Below are 20,362 nucleotides of genomic sequence, written 5' to 3'. Positions count from 1 at the left end.
CTGGCCCTTCCATTCCTTTATCATCGTTTACAATCTTCCTTTTCATCCTGTCCTCTGTTGTCTCATCTCCTCTTCTTCCCCTCCCTTTCTTCCTCCCTCCCTCTTTCCCTCTATCCACTGCTGTTTGGGTTGGACCTTCCCTCTCTCCCTCCCTCTCTCCCATTATCCCTCCCTCCCTCTCTCCCTTCCTGTGTCCCTCTCTCCTCTGCTGTTTGACTTGGGCCTCTCCACCCTCCCTGTCTACATCTCTCCCTCCCTTCCTCCCTCTATCTCTCTCCCTCTCTCTCCCTCTCCTCTGCTGTTTGAGTTGGGCTGCTCTGCTCTGCTTTGCTGGCATGCTGCAGGAGGATGCGGAGCAGCAGATGCTCTCCTTCATTGTGATGCATGCAGCCCCCAGAGGACACACTACACCGGGAGGAAGAGGGAAGGAGGGGCGCAAACTTTCTCTCCACTTTACTTTGCTTGCTGCTTGTAGACTCTTACTGCAGATGGGCCTATTCACTCTTTTTATTTTTTATTTTTTGAGGGCTTTTTGTGCCTCTATTTCTGACAGTACAGTGGAGGAGAGACAGGAAATTAGTGGGGAGAGAGAGATGGGGAAGGATCAGCAAATGACCCGGGTCGGAATCGAACCTGGGTCACCGGCGTAGTAACCCAGGGCCCTACCACTAGGCCGTGGTGGCAGAGCCAGGTCTATTCACTACAGAGATGGGGACCAGAGTTACTAATTTGCATTAAGTCACATGTAAGTCTCAAGTCCTTCCAATCAAGTCCGAATCAAGTCTCAAATTAAGACACATATGACCAAGTCAAGTCTACAGGCCGTCGATGGGCCTATTCACTCTTTTCTGAAAACGCTCCACTACATCATAACAGCGCTGCTTTGAACATGCAGAGTCTTAAGTAACTGTTTAAGACTGGGTCATTAACATTTTGGTGACAATAAGGTTATAACAGAGGCTCAGTGATAAGTGGCTAATGTTTTATGCTAGCGCACTTTCTCTACACTGGCTATGGCATGCTTTAGGTTGTGCATAGTGTGCTAGAATAACATACCCCAATATACTCTGGAAATAACATGGTACTGGCAAATACAGAATACATACAAACACAGAGACACAAACACATACCGTACACACACACAGACACAGACACAGACATACACATACGCGCACGCACGCACGCACACACACACACACACACACACACACACACACACACACACACACACACACACACACACACACACACACACACACACACACACACACACACACACACACACACACACAGCTGAGGGCAGTCAATAAATTGTGTGCTGGTGTGTGTCAAAACTCCTTTGTCTTTCCTCCCATTGCTAGGGGCGATTTCTCAAATCTGTGTGGCAGCTCAGCTCAGCCCAGCCCAGCCCAGCCCAGCCCAGCCCAGCCCAGCACAACATTACCCTCACCCACAGTCTGGAATGGATGGTGGGGCCAACTCCATCCTGGCCCCCTACCTACCCTGTAGTGCTTATTCGGCATCCAACAGAAAAGTGCAACCATCACCCGTGGCCAAGCGCCAACCTCCATCACACCACCCAAGAAACAACTAATAATAGCCAGCCAGCCTCCGGAGCCACTCCTGGGGACCTGGCCATCAGTATCGTTTTGTGTCGGGGGCTAACACTCCCACCACCACACAGGGGCAAAGGAGTGAGGAGCATTGCACTAAGGTGACTCACACCAGCCAGACCATAGTCCCCCTGCACAGCTGTGCAAGCTCCCCTACTGTATGTCTGGAAGAGCGCACATTGGATTGATTTTCACATGCTTCATCTACCACTTGGCTTGTCATTTGTCACTGACAAAATTCCTTCAAAACCATTCTCAGTAAGTGGTGGAAGAGTCTACAATGACAGTTGTTACATAATGCCGTTGTATTAAACAACATTTGGTCGGAGAATTTCCCTGTCCAAATGATGTGTGTGTGTGTGTGTGTGTGTGTCACATGAACCACAAAGCCCCCGGTGAACACAGATCTAGCAAGAGCCAGGCTAACACTGCACCAGGCCTTGATATGTGCATGTGCACCACCACATACCGATTTTCCTGGTTGAGTGTCCATCGAGTTGAGCTAACAGCTGATCTTCAGTTTACAAGCTCCAAGCAGCGTGCAGCACCACCAAGTAGTGGACTGTCAGTCGAGTTGAGATACCGAACAGCTGATTTTCAGTTTGCAAACTTGAGATACAAACTATCAGTAGCCCTATGTGAAAATGCAATCGCATATCACTGTAAGGATTGAGCAGTTGGAAGGGTAGGAAAACTTGAAGGCTACAAGGTTTAGGAAAATATTTTAGTGCTTTTCATTTACTGACACCAAAATAAATATGCATGAGGGAACAACAACAACAAAAGAACAGAAAAACAACACAGATGAGCATACCAGCAAATTAACTCTCTATACATCAGCAGCAGCATCAAAACGTACACAAACAAAGGTAGCACAGAGCTGGTTACTTCTGGCCATCAGCTGCTCCTAGTGTGTGCACCTTGTTTGTCATAGTCTTTGATTCTCCAGATTCCAATGTCAGTAGTTTTCCAATTAGGCCTAGACCTATGTGTTTTTATATTACATTACATTACACTTCGCTGATGCTTTTTATCCAAAGCGAATAACAGATATTTTAGGTGCAGGATATTGGTTACTAGCCAGGCCGTGCCCTCCTACTGACGCAACAGATTCAGCGTTGCTACCAGTCAGGTCAAGAGCAATGCAAGTACTTTCTGAGCTCCCGCAAAATCGGGAACTCCTCACACTTTGTTGGGAAGCAAACAATCATTAGCAAACCAAGGGAGGCCGTTTGAGAAATGCCGTTTGGGAAATGTTAATTGTTATGCTCTTGGTCAGACCACATCTCGAAGAGATTTAAAAGTCGATGATAATCAGGCTAATTGGTTACAGTCCCTGAAGCAGTACGGGGTTAGGTGCCTTGTTCAAGGGCACCTCAGCCATGGATGATGGTGATCCTAGGGTGGGATTTGAACCTGCAACCCTTTCATCTAAAGGCCAGCGCTCTAACCATTGAGCCATGGCTGCCCCTATCATTATACTTTATGTTAACAGCATATTGGGAGCAGTGGAAGCGGGTATGATATCATGTTGGTATGAGCTACCTGTCGAGCTGAGCTACCAATCCATTATAATAATACACTACAGTGGTGCCCCTTGGGATTAGGGTTAGGATTTGAATTATGTTAACAGTGTAGCCCCTTAAAGATGGCCTCTCAACGTCATTTCATTAATATTGCTGTGTTCCCCATTGTTATTGAATGTGTTACGCGTTGGTCCTGTTTTAAAAAACGTTCTGGTTGCTTTGTTTCAAGACGCTTTTGCAAGCTGGCAAGGTGGCTTGTGGAGAAACGAGAGGGTGTTCTGTGTTTCTCGTGGAAATGCGTCTCTGATTGGCTCACTCCTCCTGCTCTCATGGAAACGCGTCTCTGATTGGCTCAGTCCTCCAGTTCTTGGAGAGAATGTAATGGGAAACAGAGTCGCCACTTCCCCGGGTGGTACTGCACTATAGGGGCACCAACGGAGGCGTGCAGGGTCCATTCAGGGCTGTGCTCTTTTGACAGCGACCCCTAGGCGAGCTGCAGGCACGGAGCAACCAGAGTGAGCTTGCTGTATGTATGAGGCTTTGTGCTGTGTGTGTACCTGAGAGTAGCAACCAGCTGATAGCTAAGCTAAGCTAGGTTTCGGACCACCAGACTTTGCTTGTTTTGAAAACAAGCAGAAAAAAATGACTCGACATGTTTTTAGATAAATGGGTCGATATAAACCTTTGTGGGCAACGCCTTCTTTCGACGTGACGCAACACAGAAAGGCTTTCGTGATTCGCTCGTTTCTCTGCATTATTTATGTCAATTGGGAAACACCGGGAAACACAGCCAGGAGAGTTGACGCACCGCAATGAGAGCCTTGCAAGTGAGTTTAACTTGGGGTGACCGTCCAATCTTCGAAAGGAGTGAGTAAAACTGTGTTTTATCGGAAGTTGGCCTTTAATGCACGCCGTACCTCCTGTGGCACGCTGTAATAGACATTGAAAGTTAACTACTATAGTACTACACTACTATGACAGGGCACCAGGCCTTTAGTAATACGTTACGACTTGGTCATTGCCATTCGGGTAAGAGATAATTTATAATGCCGTGTCTTAAGGGGATATTGGTAGCTCATCTGGACGAAGCAGCCCATCTCGACAGAACACTGGAGTCAGGGCCCAGCCGTGGCTGGATCGGCTGAGTGCTCGACTGCTGTGCCGGTGACCCGGGTTCGATTCCGGCCCAAGATCATTTCCCTTCCCCTCTCCTGTCTCTCTACTGCCGTCCCATCACAATAAAGGCATAAAAAGCCCCAAAAATATTTCTAAAAAAGAACCCTGGAACCAGGGCTCTCGCTTGTCTCAGTTAGGGCTGAACTGCACTGGACAGGACTGGAGGAGCCGCTGGCAGTAAGAGGGGAGATTAATGGGAGCCTGTGCCTGCTGAGCCACACTCCTGCTGGGGGAGATGGGGTCCAGCGGCTGTCTGAGTTGAGACAGATGATTTCTCTCTCACCATCCAAACGGAGCTGCACTTCGCTGTGTTAACTCAACGCTCAGAGAGCACTCCGGGACCAAATTTACTCTAGAGGATATTAAATAGACTCTCTAAGTGTTGAATTAACATTGTGGGCTTTTTTTACTGGCTGCCTGAGATGAGATGGATGATTTCTCTCCGACCATCCAAACAGAGCTGCACTTCGCTGCCCGCTAAACAAGGCAGGAAGGACCTGTCCAACTACGTCCTACAGGAAATCAGAGGGGCGGCTGCAGGCTACATTTCACCAACAGGGCTTAGCTGAAAACTACTTTGCTGCCAAATATCAGTTCATTTACTTGAGATTTTAGCATAATAAATACCAAAACAGAGTTGCACCTCGCTGCCTGCTAAACGAGGAAGAAAGGAACTGGGCAAGTCTTAGAGCAGTCCTGAGGTGCGGTGTAGACTTCCAACAACAGGACTACAGCTGTTGGCAATAGGACTACAACTTTGCCAGCAACTATCAGCTACTTTACTCATTATTTTCAGATAAATAAAATAAGATAAAATAAAATAAAGAGCTGCACATTGCTGCCTGCTACATGAGGAAGAAATGAAGTCCAGGTTCTGCAGTGTACTTAGTAAAGGGCAGGCTATGTTCCACCAACAGGGCTGTAGTTGATGACTTTACTTTGCTGACGGTTCATTTACTTGTGATTTGCAGAATGATACAGTACCAAACAGAGCTGCACCTCGCTGCCTTCTAGAGAAGTGATCTGGGCATCTTACAGTAAATCTGAGGTGAAGAATAGGCTATGTTCCACCAATAACGCTACAGCTGAAAAGTACTTTGCTGGCAAATATCAGTTCATTTCCTTGTCATTTTTAGTATGATGAATACCAAACCGAGCTGTGCCTTGCTGCCTGCTAAATGGGGAAGGAATGAAGGCTAAGTCAGTAAATTTGAAGCTACTGTATCTTCCACCACTGTAGTTGTTTGTGTCAATTATCAGTTCATTTATATGACACGATGAATTCATTACATTGACATCAGGTAGGCCACAAGTTGAGCTGGCAACTTTTACATCACTATTTTGCTATTATTAAGAAGTTATATGTTTAATATAATTAATGTAAATTAATGTCTTATAAAATTGGATTGTAATTTAAACCATAAGGGGCATAGTTACGGTGTGTTTGTCATGGAACAGTTGCTATAAATAGATTAATAATTAGCAGGCATGTATAATGTAGGAAGTTAAATTTAGTCACTTAATTTGTTGCAACCCTAAGCACAACACAGCACGTACACACAGTCACACATGCTCAGACTGTGCACAGACACTGTACACGCACACACATACGCAAGCACACACATATGCACTCACACACACACACACACACACACACACACGCACGCACACGAACACACACACACACACACACACACACACACACACACACACACACACACGCACGCACACGAACACACACACACACACACACACGTACACGCACACACACACAAAGGACAAGACGGAAAGAAGGGAGGATGGGAACTAAAGGGAGAGAGAGAGGGAGGTCAGCATAAGGACAGCCAAGTGTTTCCTTTCCTTCCACATCACTCTGCAATACCTCCCCTGAAAGCACAGATGAACTAGACAAGCGTCCCTAAAAGACCCCCCCGCCCCCTCAGGCCCTCTTTACATGACGGATAGCAGACCTCAAGGTTAACAGAATGCCGCAATGTCACATAAATGTCACACTTGAATTCAAAACAGACTGGACGCTTCTGTGGTACAACCTGAGACACGATTGAGACATTTGTCAAGATAATCATCACCTGAGTTAATAGGATAAGTGATTGCTGGTCTATTGCTGGTCCATTTTTTATTTTGTCTCAGGGGAAAAAATGATAACAAATGTCATTTCCAATAACTGACTTTGTGGACTCTTGGCACTGGTTTATGCAACCAGTTTCTTTCATGTGCAAATCTATAAATATGCAGGGTTTGATTTAGTGAAAAAAGTTGAATATTGATTCAGTACAGATAAAGAAGATCAGTATTCCGCTTTGTAACCCTCTGATTAAATGCAGCATGAACATTCAGGAGTAAGATCAATACCTGACATATACGTACCGTAGGATACCTTTTTGAACCCGTATTCAATGCATATCAGAAATCAACTGACTTTCGAGGACGTAGCATGCTGTCATACAACAGAGTAACGGCCGTCACACACTATTCAGTCACATCAACTTATCTCTCTGGGTCTATGCGGCCGACACGGGTTCGATTGCCTGCCCTTCCCCGTTTCTCTCTCCCCACTCACTTCCTGTCACCATCTTCACTATACTATCATAAATAACGTCAAAAGAACAAAAAATATCTTTAAAAATAAAAACGTATCTCTCTGGAACGTATCCCCTAAAGTAGCCTTTGCCAGATTTTATATGGAGGTGCCCCTGGACTTATACAGGGAAGCAGTGTTAATTTCGTCAGCTTTTTTTGATTTAGTCTTAGTCTTAGTCACAATGACGAAAATCAATTTTAGTCTTAGTCATATTTTAGTCATTGCCTTCCCAATTTAGTCTTAGTCTTAGTCAAAATGACGAAAATCAATTTTAGTCATAGTCAAATTTTAGTCATTTTAGTCATTTTAGTCAACATTTCAAATTTTAGTCAATATGGTGTAAAATAAATAACCTACAATGGCTATTGTTATTTCACAAAGTGTTACTAATACAGCCTATTGCAGAAAATATTCACCTTGCTACTTGGTCATTTTCCACCAAAATCCAAATCAGTCATTTCAACATCATAGAGCAAAAGAGCATCACACACACACACACACACACACACACACACTTCCAGGTGCAGGCTGCTCTCTCTCTCTCTTTCTATCTCTCTCTCTCGTGCATTAGAAGCTGCTGCATATTATTTGATTTTGAGTTTGATCACGGAGGAAGCTACATACTCTTCTTCACCTGACCGCCTGACTTAAAGCCTGCAAATTGCCGGCAGTGGGAAGACCAGACATCCCAAGTCTCCATGAAGTTCAAGAAGTCTCCCAGATAGTGGCTTCCCGATGACCACGAGTCAGATAAAATATTGCTGATGTTAGACTATGCAAGTTAGCGGTTTTTGTTTTCAATTGGCAATGCGAGCAGAGAACGATAATGACTGGTGCGGCATGCGCGCAATAGGCTTAAATAGATTGCGCGAGCACACTTCGTATGCCCTGCAAAAGTCCCAGTTAGGCAGGGGTAGCCTATGCAGACTGGACGATAGAAAGGACATGCATACTATTTAAACACTAATGCTGTTTTGTTTCTCGGGGGTGTCGAGGCTCGATAAGCATGGCCCTGAAAAGAGTTTTTGGAACTTAGGAAGACGCTGCAGACGCAGATGGAAGCGCTGTCGACGTCCTTGGGTCTTATAGCGTTGCTCTCAACGAGAACAAGTTTCAAATCTCAACAGTTTAAAACTCCTTAGCGATCGCCCATCCATTGATTCTTTTCAAAACTGCAGTAGCCGTGCCTCTGTTTAGACAGGCCAAATTTCCCCCTGCTGGCGCGCGCTCCCGCGGTGACTGATTTAAATAAATTCATAAATCCGACCTTCATGATTTGCTTGCGAACTGCCTACTCATATGGTTAAACAACAAATATAGCAAACATTAAAACAAAAGAACAGACAACGAACGCCAGGCTAAGACAGCCTAAGTGGAAAGGAGAATAGTGGAAGCTCGAGGAGGTTTAACATGACAGTATCAGAGGAGGATTGGCTCGACTCATTACTGCAGAAACACATGTCTTCGTCATGGACAAGAGGGTTGTTGAACATGTTTCAAAATTAACACTTCCCTCAACGTCGGCTTTTTTTTTCTTTCTCTGGGAATGTTTTAGGACCTAAACTCAGCAGAGGCTGCCAGCAGAGACAAGCGAGGCAACAGCGTGAGCGCGCTATCACCTATGCAGTTCAAGACACTTAGGCCTATATTACCATTACAAATTACAAATTAATTAAAATTATATATTTTTAATGTCCATTCGTCCATGGCTTGTGAATTTCGTCTCGTCTTAGTCTCCTTGACGAAAATATTGTTTTATTTTCGTCATATTTTTATTTGCTGGAGGCATTTTTTAGTGCGTCACCGTCTCGTCATCGTCAAGGGAAAAAGGGGCGTTGACGAAATTAACACTGCAGGGAAGGCATGCATCCAGATTTCTAGGTGTGTTCTTTTTCCATATATCAAGCCAACTACTCCTCAATTACAGCCCAATATGCTTTAAACAAACTCAGGACGTGTTTTTTCATACACACACTTGCCCTCGCGTTGTTCTGCTTGTAAAATCGAACATAATCCTTTGAACCCAGCCACCATAAGCATAAGCTTCATAGTTCTTTGTAGTCTATATTTTGTAGTACATCCAAAAGTTCGACAACTGTCGGAAAACTTCTTGTAAGGAGAATAAAATACATGTTCGTGATGTATCATGGGAAATCTTTGTGTGATCTACTGTCATTGGATAACAGACGTATGGCCACCGTGGTAATTTGCATAAACTTCAGCTGAGCCAAACTTCTAGCCGTACCGCAGGCCTTTCACTTGTCGTGCTGGAATCCCAGCAGGCTTTGTGAGTATGGCAATAATGGTCGGCCGCATTTCACTGAAATAAATCAAATGCAATTGATACAGCTTGACGTACTGCAATAATCGTCCATTTAAAAAAATAGCCATAATAGTGCAACATTCTGGGAAGTGAGCTGTTGTGTTCTGTTGTTTTCTGTTGTGTGTTCTGTGCTAGGCTGTGATTGGCTGTTCCTACTCACCTGGACTGGTGATTGGTTGCCTGGTGAAGGACACGTTGAAGGCGGGCTCTTCGCTGAGTGGAGAAGGGTACATGCGGCGGCGAATGAAGAAGCCGGCACCGCAACAGAAGAGCACGCCCATCATCAGCATCAGCCTATCAGAGAGAGAGAGAAAGACAGCAGGAGGAGGAGTCACGTGACTGGAGTGATGGACAGAATGGAGATGAGATTGTTCCAGAACATCTGCTCAGAGTTTCCACGGTAATCCATTTTACGAGCCCAACCTGTCACCAACACGCAACACGCTCCCCACACGCACGCCATACATCCTAGTCTTTCAGTGCCATAAACTCTGAACATATGTGATAGCAATAAGTGCTTTAGTTTGATGAACTATAAAAACTCTTATTTCTTGGAACGACTGCGGATAATGAAAGACTAAAGATGACAAATCATTTGCCTACATCAGCGATTATTCCCTTCAACACACGATTTATGATACACCAACAAATCCTGCACGTTGTTCTGGTTGGTTTTTACATTCGAGGCTTTTGACATTAGAGTGTAATTTGCAAAGTGCTGAATGAATGTAGCTTTCTATATTGACCTTTATAAAATAAGACGCAACAAACTTGACATTTAACTGAAAACTGAGAGAGGCTAACAGGAAATGGATTTTCTCAGTGGTTCAAAAGTATTTACTGTACACACAATGCAACAATATATTATATTATATTATATTATATTATATTATATTATATTATATTATATCATATTATATTATATTATATTATATTATATTATATTATAGACCATACTGTACATGGATTTCCACCTATATAATTACACCAATGTCTCTCTCCCTCTCTTTCACTCACACACACACACACACACACACACACACACACACACACACACACACACACACACACACACACACACACACACACACACACACACACACACACACACACACACACACACACACACACACACACACACACACACACACACACACACACACACACACACACTGGACTTCAGTACTACTACCATAATAATAATAATAATAATAATAATAATAATAATAATAATAATAATAATAATAATAATAATAATACACATTTTATTTTATTTTATTTTAAGCGCCTTTCAAAATGTCAAGGTCACCTCAAATAAAAACAAGTCAGAGCAGCAAAAGTACATGTAAATCAAAACAGCAATAAGTTTATACATGACTTATAAAATAAAAGACAGTTCAAAAAATGAAACTGTAAAACAGTAGGCCAGTGTGAGTGCATGCGATGGAAGTGCATTCATGAATTTACTACGGCTTCTCCTCTCCCTCTCTCCATCCCCAGCTTTTTTTTGTGATTCACTGTTTTTTATTTATGAACAAATTCCCAAGCTGGGAAACAAAGGCATTGCAAAGTCAGTGATCAATACCCACCCACCCCACCCCAACCTTAGATACAAGTCACATGACCCAATAAGTCATAAGTAAAAAATAGAGAGAGAGAGAGAAAAAAAGGTTAACAAAAATTAAAGTTAAAACTAACAATAGACACAACATGTTATTTACCTAATACCATACAAATTTCAAAAAGGAAAAATAAGAGAGAGAAAAAAAAACAAAAAAAAAAACAAAGCATGTGAGACATCTCATTGTGCATGATGTCTCCATCCCCAGTTTTAAGTGTCGTCTAAAGGGCTGTAGTCGAAGTGTCTCGAGAAAAGAGAGAAGAGACGAGGAGAGAAGAGAAGAGGACGAGGCCTTGTGACAATGAAGCACTTAAGACTCATCAGAGCAGCGAGCGGGGAGGAGTGCGGAGGCAGATTAACTCTGAGAGCGCTCTGGAGTCTCCCCTCCGTGCCCCGGGATGGATGGATGGATGGTCCTGATGCTGTGTATTGATCAGCCAAGCCACGGCAACGACCTCTGCCACACGCCACTGCTGCATACCAATGCACCATGGCTGCAGAGATGCATCTCAAGTTAGGGGGGAAACTTGTAGAGCATTCTGAAACAGGGTTGCAAGATGGGACTGACTGATGATGTCCACCCCAAAAAAACATGATCAAAACCTGCCTGAAGGCACTAAATCCTGCCAAATTTGAACAAGATTCTACTGATTTCAATGTCCATAAATTCTGAGGGAAAGACCATCCAACACTTTTTTTAACCCACACACGGTCATCCAAAGCAGCCCAATTGGGTGGCAAACCACCCAATCTGGCAACACTGGTCAGAAGAGGCAGGGGTGAAGTTCTTAGAGTAACGTTTCATTTTAATGGCCCCTTTTAAAATGTGTCTAACTATTTTAGAACAAATGAATGAGTGAAAAATATGAAAAATATACAGCAGTGTATGCAAATTTTAACCCTTATGTTAACCCTTACACTAGGCTGTCTGTGTCAATAAATACATCATGCTATTTTATCCTGTTTTCCTGCCATTTCGATACATCACACTGTTATGTGTTTTCCTTTCATTTTGCACTTCACTACAAGAGGTTCCTGCATGTGCTGTCAACAATTTTTACGCAACACAGTTAAAGATAAATATACACCAGCATTATCTAGTTGTCTTCCAGCCTGATATTTATACTACAAAATCTCAATGTTTATGTTTATATTACTATGTCTATGGCAGTGTTAGATGTTTTCCATTGCTGGATATCTCAGCTTGCTTTTTTATTACCTCCGCCAAGGAGGTTATGTTTTCGGTCGCGTTGGTTTGTCTGTCTGTTTAACTCAAAAACTTGTGATAGGATTTGACTGATGTGGAGTTGTAGGAAATGACCAAAAGAACACGCGATTAAATTCTGGTGGTGATCCGGATCACGAACCAGAACCAGGACCTTTTTTAAGATTCTTCACTATTGCTAGCCTAGAAATCTGAACGCCCCTAATGACCGCAAATTGAATTGCGGACCTTTTTTCACCATTGCTAGCCATGAAATCTAGGCCCCCCTAGTGACCGCAAATGGAATTGCGGGCTAATTTTGACATTTCAGTTTCTAACTCTAACTCTAAATAGAAGGAAGAAAGACTTAAAATTAAGATAGGGTGTAACATAGTCAAATGTTCTATCAAACAGCTTCCTTGGCGGAGGTCTGCACTCTCAGAGTGCATCTACTATTTATTTTGTTACCACTCTGCCTGAGAGAGTGTCTGCCAACTGCACCTCTGACCAGCCCTGTTTTCCACTGTAAATATAATCAACTAGCCCCACAGCCCACACAAGCACCACTGAGTGTGTCAAGTGCCAGCACTATATAGTATAAACTAAATGGTTATCTTACCAGAAGTACCAGAGCCTCTGGAGAGACAGGGCCCGGATGCAGCATCGTGTCCCACAGCAGTCCTCGTAGGAGCGGCATCTGAAACATCAACACAGTACAGTGGAAAAGGGAGAGTTAGTCCCACTGGTATCACAGCATATTACTGCACACAACATACAGCATTGAAGCATTTAACCCATTCAATACAGAGCGCCCAGGGAACAGTGTGTGGAGATGGCGCTTTACTCAGGACAGCTTCTTGTGGGGAGAGTCCTTAGCAAACCCGATTGACAAAGGAACTGCTGTGGTCCTAACAGTAGGGCACTGGGCTGCAATGGAAACTGGAAACTGTATTTAAAGCCTTGTTTTTGCAATTACATAAGATATTGTTACTTTAGAGCTGGGGCGGAGAACCTATGTCTCACCCTTGAGGCCGTATTATTCGGCCCCCGATATCATTTTAATGTTATGCATCTTCACATGAAAGGTTTTGTAAAGGAATCTTGGAAATTACATTTGCAATACAATTAAGTTACATTCAGGGGACCTAGAGAAGGTGAGGTCTGTTTTAGGTGGCTGCCTTCGATATAGGCCTAAAGTGCAGGGGAAAGTCCTGGTCTGTGCTCATAGTACGGCCCTCAGAGGACTTTTTCGGCCCTTGGGAATTTGAAGTGGCCCTTTGAATGACAAAGGGGTAACGCTTTACTTTACGGTACAGTTACCATATGTAATTACTGTGTACTTTCTGGGTAACAACGGGGTAACAGAGAGAAGTTACATGGTATCTAATGGGTAAAAAGGGGGTAATGACAAAGTAAATACCATTAATTGGGTAACAACAGGGTAACAAAGAGAAGTTCGATGATTAGATTAGATTAGATTAGATGGAAAATACGCAGTAATTTCATAGTACAAACCCCAACTCTGATGAAGTTGGGACGTTTGGTAAACAGTGAATAAAATCAAAATGCTATCATTTTCAAAACATTAAATCTATTCATTAGATGGAGAATAGTGAAAAGACAACATATTAAGTGTTAAAACCGAGAAAAAATATTGTTTTGGGGGACATATGTACTCATTTCTAATTTGATAAATCCAACACGTCTCAAAAGAGTTGGGACGGGGATCAGTGAAATTTAGTAAACATCCAAATAAGATGAAACAACAAAGAAGAACATTTCAAAATGAATTGTACTGACGGACAATATAGGTGTCCAGGTATAAGATCATCACAGAGAGGCTGAGTCACTCAGAATTAAAGATGCAAAGGAAATAATTACCATAGTTATTACATACATTTTTGAATTCCCTTTGATTTACCACGATTGAGTGTATATAAGACATATTTCTGTTAATAAAATCATTGTATAGGTTCATGACATCATGAAATATATATTGGCTGTAGTCTCACTCTAGCACTCCAGAGCTATTGAAATTTTACCATAATAAGAATGCTTAATGCATGAAAATGATACAGGGGTGTAACATTCTCCTAAGCACCTGAGCTCACTTGAAATAGACCCAGAAGACATGGGAAACTGTCCTTTGCTTACAGAAGTCAGCAGAAGTTGTAGAAGTCCATTCTTTTTGACAATAATAGAGCATTGCACATCCTGTGCTACAGTAAAAATGGACCATCCAACTTGTGTTAGTGCTAGCTTCAAAAGTCAGCCTCCATGATGGCATGCGGGTGCAGTAGTGCATTGGTTAAGATGTTCTCACTCATCTGTAGAGTTAAATACAGTGCTGAATGGTATAAATGGGTTTTAAACAGCATGAAAAGCCACTCATGCATTATATTTTGAAGGGAGATCTTCGATTACTGCCACATAGTAAGGTCAAATTGCATTCTCTACTATGTTTTAACAGTTTGGCTCCATCATAAGGACTAGCAGGTGATAAAATGGTGGGTTTTTGGTCAAGACCTGTCACACTGTAAGCACTACAGAAAGGAAAACATTGCAAAACATGACAAGGAATACACCCACCATTTAAGCTGGTGAAATCATGTCCAAGATAGGAATTAACACTGTTTTTTATATAAAATCATCTCATCGGTTAATGTATTTAACTGTTAAGTGTTGTCTTTTGTTTTGTTTTTAGTCTTCCTTGACATTTGCTGCCATTTATTGTCCCCGTCCCAACTCTTTTGAGACGTGTTGGATTTATCAAATTAGAAATGAGTACATATGTCCCCCAAAACAATATTTTTTCTCAGTTTTAACACTTAATATGTTGTCTTTTCACTATTCTCCATCTAATGAATAGATTGAATGTTTTGAAAATGATAGCATTTTGATTTTATTCACTGTTTACCAAACGTCCCAACTTCATCGGAGTTGGGGTTTGCAATTCTTGAGATATGTGTATTACAAAGTATTTACTTTGTAATTACCCCCTTTTTAATCTGTTAGATACCATGTAACTTCTCTCTGTTACCCTGTTGCTACGCAGAAAGTACACAGTAAATACTGTACCGTAAAGTAAAGCGTTACCGACAAAGGTTCCCCACCCCTGCTCTAATGGTAGGGTACTGGGCTGCAATGGAAACTGGAAACTGTATTTTTAAGCCTTGCTTTTGGAAATACATAAGATATTGTGGCATATAGAGGCAAGTGGACCAGCCTTCAGTCAATCAGCTGGAGCGATCTTGTAGCCAATCCTTTTATCCTCCATTTTATCGAGCAAGAGTCTGTTAAATATTTGCATGCCGATGAACACTGGCCAGAGAGGAGGCTGATTTCCGACTTTGAAGTGCTGAAGGAGCATTTAAATAAACAAGCGGATCCACGGTCAGCAGCCTAACCCAACTGCTACAACAATGTCGATAGCTAAGCTGGGCGATCCATGGCAAGCTCACCTTTCGCTCCAAAGGAATGCTTCAACGTTTTAGCGCACGCAAACATGCATGGACACACACACACGCACACACGCACACGCACACGCACACACACACACACACACACACACACACACACACACACACACACACACACACACACACACACACACACACACACACACACACACACACACACACACACACACACACACAGACACACACACACACTTGATTACAGAAGGAAGAGAGGCTTAATTACAGTAGTAATGCCTGTTAGTGTTTGTGTAGGAGGACTGCTTGGAGCAGTCTGCATAAACTAAACTGCACAGTAAATTTCGCAGTGTTAAATCAACTCTCTAAGTGTTCACATGGCACTGGAGAGCGTGTGGAGCTGGGAGGTAAGCTGCCCCTGAGATCCAGAGGATTAATTATAGATGCATTTAAAAGTCTTCACTACTTGAAGGTTCTGGTTGCTGCCATCTTAGCCAATTAATTTGACTAATGTCAGCGAATTTACAAACTTTTTGAGGATTTAATATTCTGGGAAAAAAATACCCCCATACCCCCTGTAGAGATAACAGACCTGAATATTTCTGAGAGATATTTAAACCATTTTTTACCAGACTGTTAATATGTTTATCTTTACTCTGAATACTATAACATTATAACATTGGCGTCTAGGGAAAGTTGCTTGTCCTTGCCTTCAATACCATTCCGGTAGACGCACTGTCACTTGGATGAACAGTTTTGTATTTGTTCAACCATTTTTGCAGCACTGGAGCACTGGCACTTGTTTTCATCCATTTTGGTGAGAAGAATGACAGAAACTGCTGAAAGTAAGTAGTCTTCAAAATAACCTGTCCTACCTCTCAAAAACAAGGCATAGGTACCACCATGACAGTTTTATAAAGGCATATTGGCTCCACCATGAAGTCTGTATAAAGCCAAAGCAACACGTATGGTTTTACTCTTGAGGTTTTGTGTATCTTTGTAATGCAGCACAGATGTCTATACAGTACCTGTAAAACCAGAGAGGTTTTAGGTAGACATGGCCTAATGGGTAACCGTGGCCTAATCCTTAGGGCCTTAGGGAGGTGGCCTTAAGATCAGATGATTGCATGCTGAAATCCCACGCTTGACTCTCCATACACCTCCATCCACGACTGAGGTGTCCTTGAGCAAGGCACCCAACCCCACAATGCTCCAGGGACTGTAACCAATACCCTATAAAAATAACTGCAAGTCGCTTTGGATATAAGTTTTATGTCATGTAAAGGTTTAATATGCACCAAAAAAAATAGAAGGCCCCCTTTGGGGAAAGAGCTCTGAAAATTTGGATGGGACTCTAAGGGCCCTGTTGTATCATGTCACAGCGCAGCGGGCCCTCACAGAACATTAGGCACAGCGTTATTAGTCATGCAAATTGATGTCTGGAGGTCTGAAATCAGCGATTTCCATGTCTGTCATTACGTAAATGACGGTGCTTGTTTTAACAACCCCCTAAACAAAGCTGATTGCTGAACTTTCTTATGGAAAGACTAAATTACTAACTCTTTTGGCAGGAAATTACTGAGGAGAACATTTCCATACAAAACAGACTCAATCAACACAAATATGTAGGTAGGTCACCCCCAGTGGCTGCTCGTCTGTGGCTGATTATTTATGTCTGCGTATTTAAGGGGTCTGACATTTTGATGAGAGGAAATAGCAGGAGGAAGGCCTTTCAGATTGGATGGGCAATGTCCAATATTGACAAGAAAATAAGGAAACAAAAGAGAGAGAGAGAGAGGGGGGGGGTCCTACTTATTTATACTGTATATTATAAGGTGAGAGGAACAAACTCAAACAGTGACACACAGTACACAGCAGGGAACAGCGACGGTTTCTTCTTCTCCTAGACGTCTACCTTAAACTCGACAAAATGTTGCGAAAGCCTCATCAAAGGGGCTGTTTTCTTTTCGCTGCTGAGGAGTTCTACTGTACCTCAGCTCGGTCTCCGGGATGAAGCACAGGCGGGCACTGATCAAAGACTGAAATGAAACACAGCCCCCCCGAAAGGCCTAACACACAGTTGCTTGGGAAACGACACGCAAGGCGACACTGTTCTGCTGTTACCGGGTCGTTGACAAGAGGAATAATAATCACGAGGCGAGAAAAAGGCAGGAAGGAAGGAAGGACATGAAAACGGTTTCACTTTCTTCTCCACCCAACAAGACGTACTGTTAGAGGCGAAAATCCCAGGTACAGAGAGTAAAAGTCATGCCACTTGTTCACTCCAGCCTGTTCATTCATTCAGCTCATTCAAGGCAGATAATAAGATGATTCATGAGTAAGCTAAGCTGAGGGGTAGGGGTGTCATTCAGGGAGGTAAAGTGCGACTGTCACCAGGGCCCCATGTATACTGTAGTGTAGGGGGCCCACACACAGTGCGATTTATGTACCGTAGATATATGGCTGCGGTGGTCCATTGGAGCTGATTGTACATAAGGCCAAAAATGTGCTGCTACGCCCCTGCAAGGGGTTGCTGTTGCGCAGTGTGATAACTACGCACACACACAGTACCATATACTCTATATGAGCACCATTGCCCATGGGTTTGAATCCGGCCTGGGGCATTTCCCAACCCTGTCCCATCACTCTCTCCGACTATACTGCCCTACAAAGGCAAAGTGCCGTAACTACATATTTTGTCAAAATTGAATTTAGACTGGAAATGGTCTTCATAACACCTCCTTTATCTTGTGACAAAACCTTATGGCCCAAATGTGTCCCATTTTTAAAAAATCGCTTTGTCAAATTTGCAGCAACTACAATATCCAACCGTATACCAAGATTTTGAAGGCCTTTCTCTCAGTTTCAATGTTGGCGTATGACTGCACTTTGCCTATGTAGGGCAGTATAGTTTCCTGTACCCATCTTGTTTTCCCAGTCTGAGTAGGCTGAGGCTAAAAAGACCAATAAAAAGAAGGCGGAATATAGAAAATAACTTTCTCCTTCCACTTTTGCCCGCCTTTTGTGAATAATCACAAGCTTCACTGCAGCTCCACAACCCAGAAGAAGAACTTCCCTCCAGTCTGTGAGGCACCGTTCGTTCTACACAGCAGCACGGCGTGAGACAAACGCGGAGATTCATTGCTCTCTGCGTCTCCAGATTGGCTGAGACATATGAGAGATGACAGGGCTGGCGGGCCCTAATGAATGAGGCCCATTAGGCCTGCTGGAGGTGGGTATTAGCATACTTAATGGGCTGTGTAAGAGGGAATGGGCGGCTGACATTAGCGGCGTATAATGGGCGCCTGATAGCTTGAGATCCTATTGGCAGCCGAGGGCTTGACGGCTTTCTGATGGAGATCCATCACGGGTGCAGCAGCCACCATGCAGCACTACCATATAGTATTCAGGAGATTCTATTGTTCGAGTTTTTAATCGCTTGCTATATATAGGCACAGAGACCATATCAATAGATGTAGATTAACTTTTCGCCTCCTAATCTTTGCATTCTCTCACAGTCTTGGAGAACCTACTGTACCATTTATGGGATGAACGGTGGAAATTACAATTACCCGTGAAGAGCAACTCAGTGGAGCCCTTCATAATTTGCAAACCCAAACTAATTCTGCAGTGTTGTGCTGCCTTCCTCTACAGTGGCCCAGAGGGGTGAAATTATAATCTGGCAGTCACCATGGGTGCTCCAGTATCCTTACAAATCTGAAGTAGAGATATCCTGATGGTTCAAATACACAACAAATATACCCAATGCTATGCATGTGTTATGTATAGTGCTGGATTACAAAGTTGTAGCTTTCAATGACAGGTACCCTCCACCTACACAAAAAAGGTTTTTGGCAATCAAGCCATTAACATTTTTTCTGTTCTTTTTCATACATCAATCAGTGATTCTATTGGCTTCATTAGAGACTGTCTATGTATTCTTTTTTAACTATATTTAGTTCCATAACGTACATGTTGTTTCCCTAAATTAGTGTGCAATTGAGAATTTAATGTTGTAATGTACACAAATATTTTGGGATATATGCATACAGTAGGCCCCTACCTGTACATTATGAAATACAGTTGTGATATACTGTATGTGTGTACATGGCACACTAGTTTGCAATATACACACTGTAAGGGAGATATCCAGCTGTTACAACATGGAATTTTCTCACACAAGCCTCACGTTTACACACACACATGCTACCATGTACATACACAGAGATTGACTCTCTATTCTCAGCACTTCCCATTGCAGATTTTCTTTTCAGTTCACACTTGTCAACTATTGACCGTAAAAGCACTTTGAACCTGTTTACTGTTTATTTGAGCACTTTCTGTGAACTCATTCATAAATGTATGGATACTGTCTGCAAATCCATGTAAATCTTTGTGATCAAAAGCACACAAAGCAACTTTCTAATAACTTGGACAGCCGTGGCCTAGTGGTTAGAGAGTTGGTCTTCCAATCTAGGGGTTCCAGGTTCAAATCCCACCTGATCTCTCCCTACATCTCCATCCATGGCTGAAGTGCCCTTGAGCAAGGCACCTAACCCCACATTGCTCCAGGGACTGTAACCAATACCCTGAAAAATAATAACTGTAAGTCGCTTTGAATAAATGAAAGCGTCAGCTAAGTGTAATGTTAAAAGCACACATGGCCATGAGTACTGATAACATACTTGAATGAGAGAATGACTGCATTGTTATTAGAAAGTATGTATAGAGTCTTGTGTAAGACAGAGTGTAGTGGAAAGCGGGCACATCCAGCAGATAAGCATCAGCAGGTGCCAAATCCAAAAAAGTGTCACATGTAGGAGCGGGCAAGGATCTGCACACTGCTTGCAAAATATTTCATTT

The 20,362-nt window shown here is 42.8% G+C and overlaps 1 protein-coding gene across 1 annotated transcript in view; it reads right to left on the bottom strand.

Annotated features, from left to right (window-relative positions):
- vopp1b (VOPP1 WW domain binding protein b) overlaps positions 1-20,362 on the bottom strand; it is a 92,575-nt gene that overhangs the window by 4,933 nt on the left and 67,280 nt on the right. The window contains exons 3-4 of the mRNA XM_063207217.1: positions 12,685-12,762; positions 9,401-9,534 (exon numbers count right to left, since the gene is read on the bottom strand). Of these exons, the coding sequence (XP_063063287.1) occupies positions 9,401-9,534; positions 12,685-12,762 (212 nt within the window). The remainder of the gene's footprint in view (positions 1-9,400; positions 9,535-12,684; positions 12,763-20,362) is intronic.

The sequence above is a fragment of the Engraulis encrasicolus genome, chromosome 9, assembly GCF_034702125.1.
Source record: "Engraulis encrasicolus isolate BLACKSEA-1 chromosome 9, IST_EnEncr_1.0, whole genome shotgun sequence".
NCBI classification, from domain to species: Eukaryota; Metazoa; Chordata; class Actinopteri; order Clupeiformes; family Engraulidae; genus Engraulis; species Engraulis encrasicolus.
The sequence above is the reverse complement of the archived record's forward strand: the minus strand, read 5'-3'. Positions and strand labels throughout refer to the sequence as shown.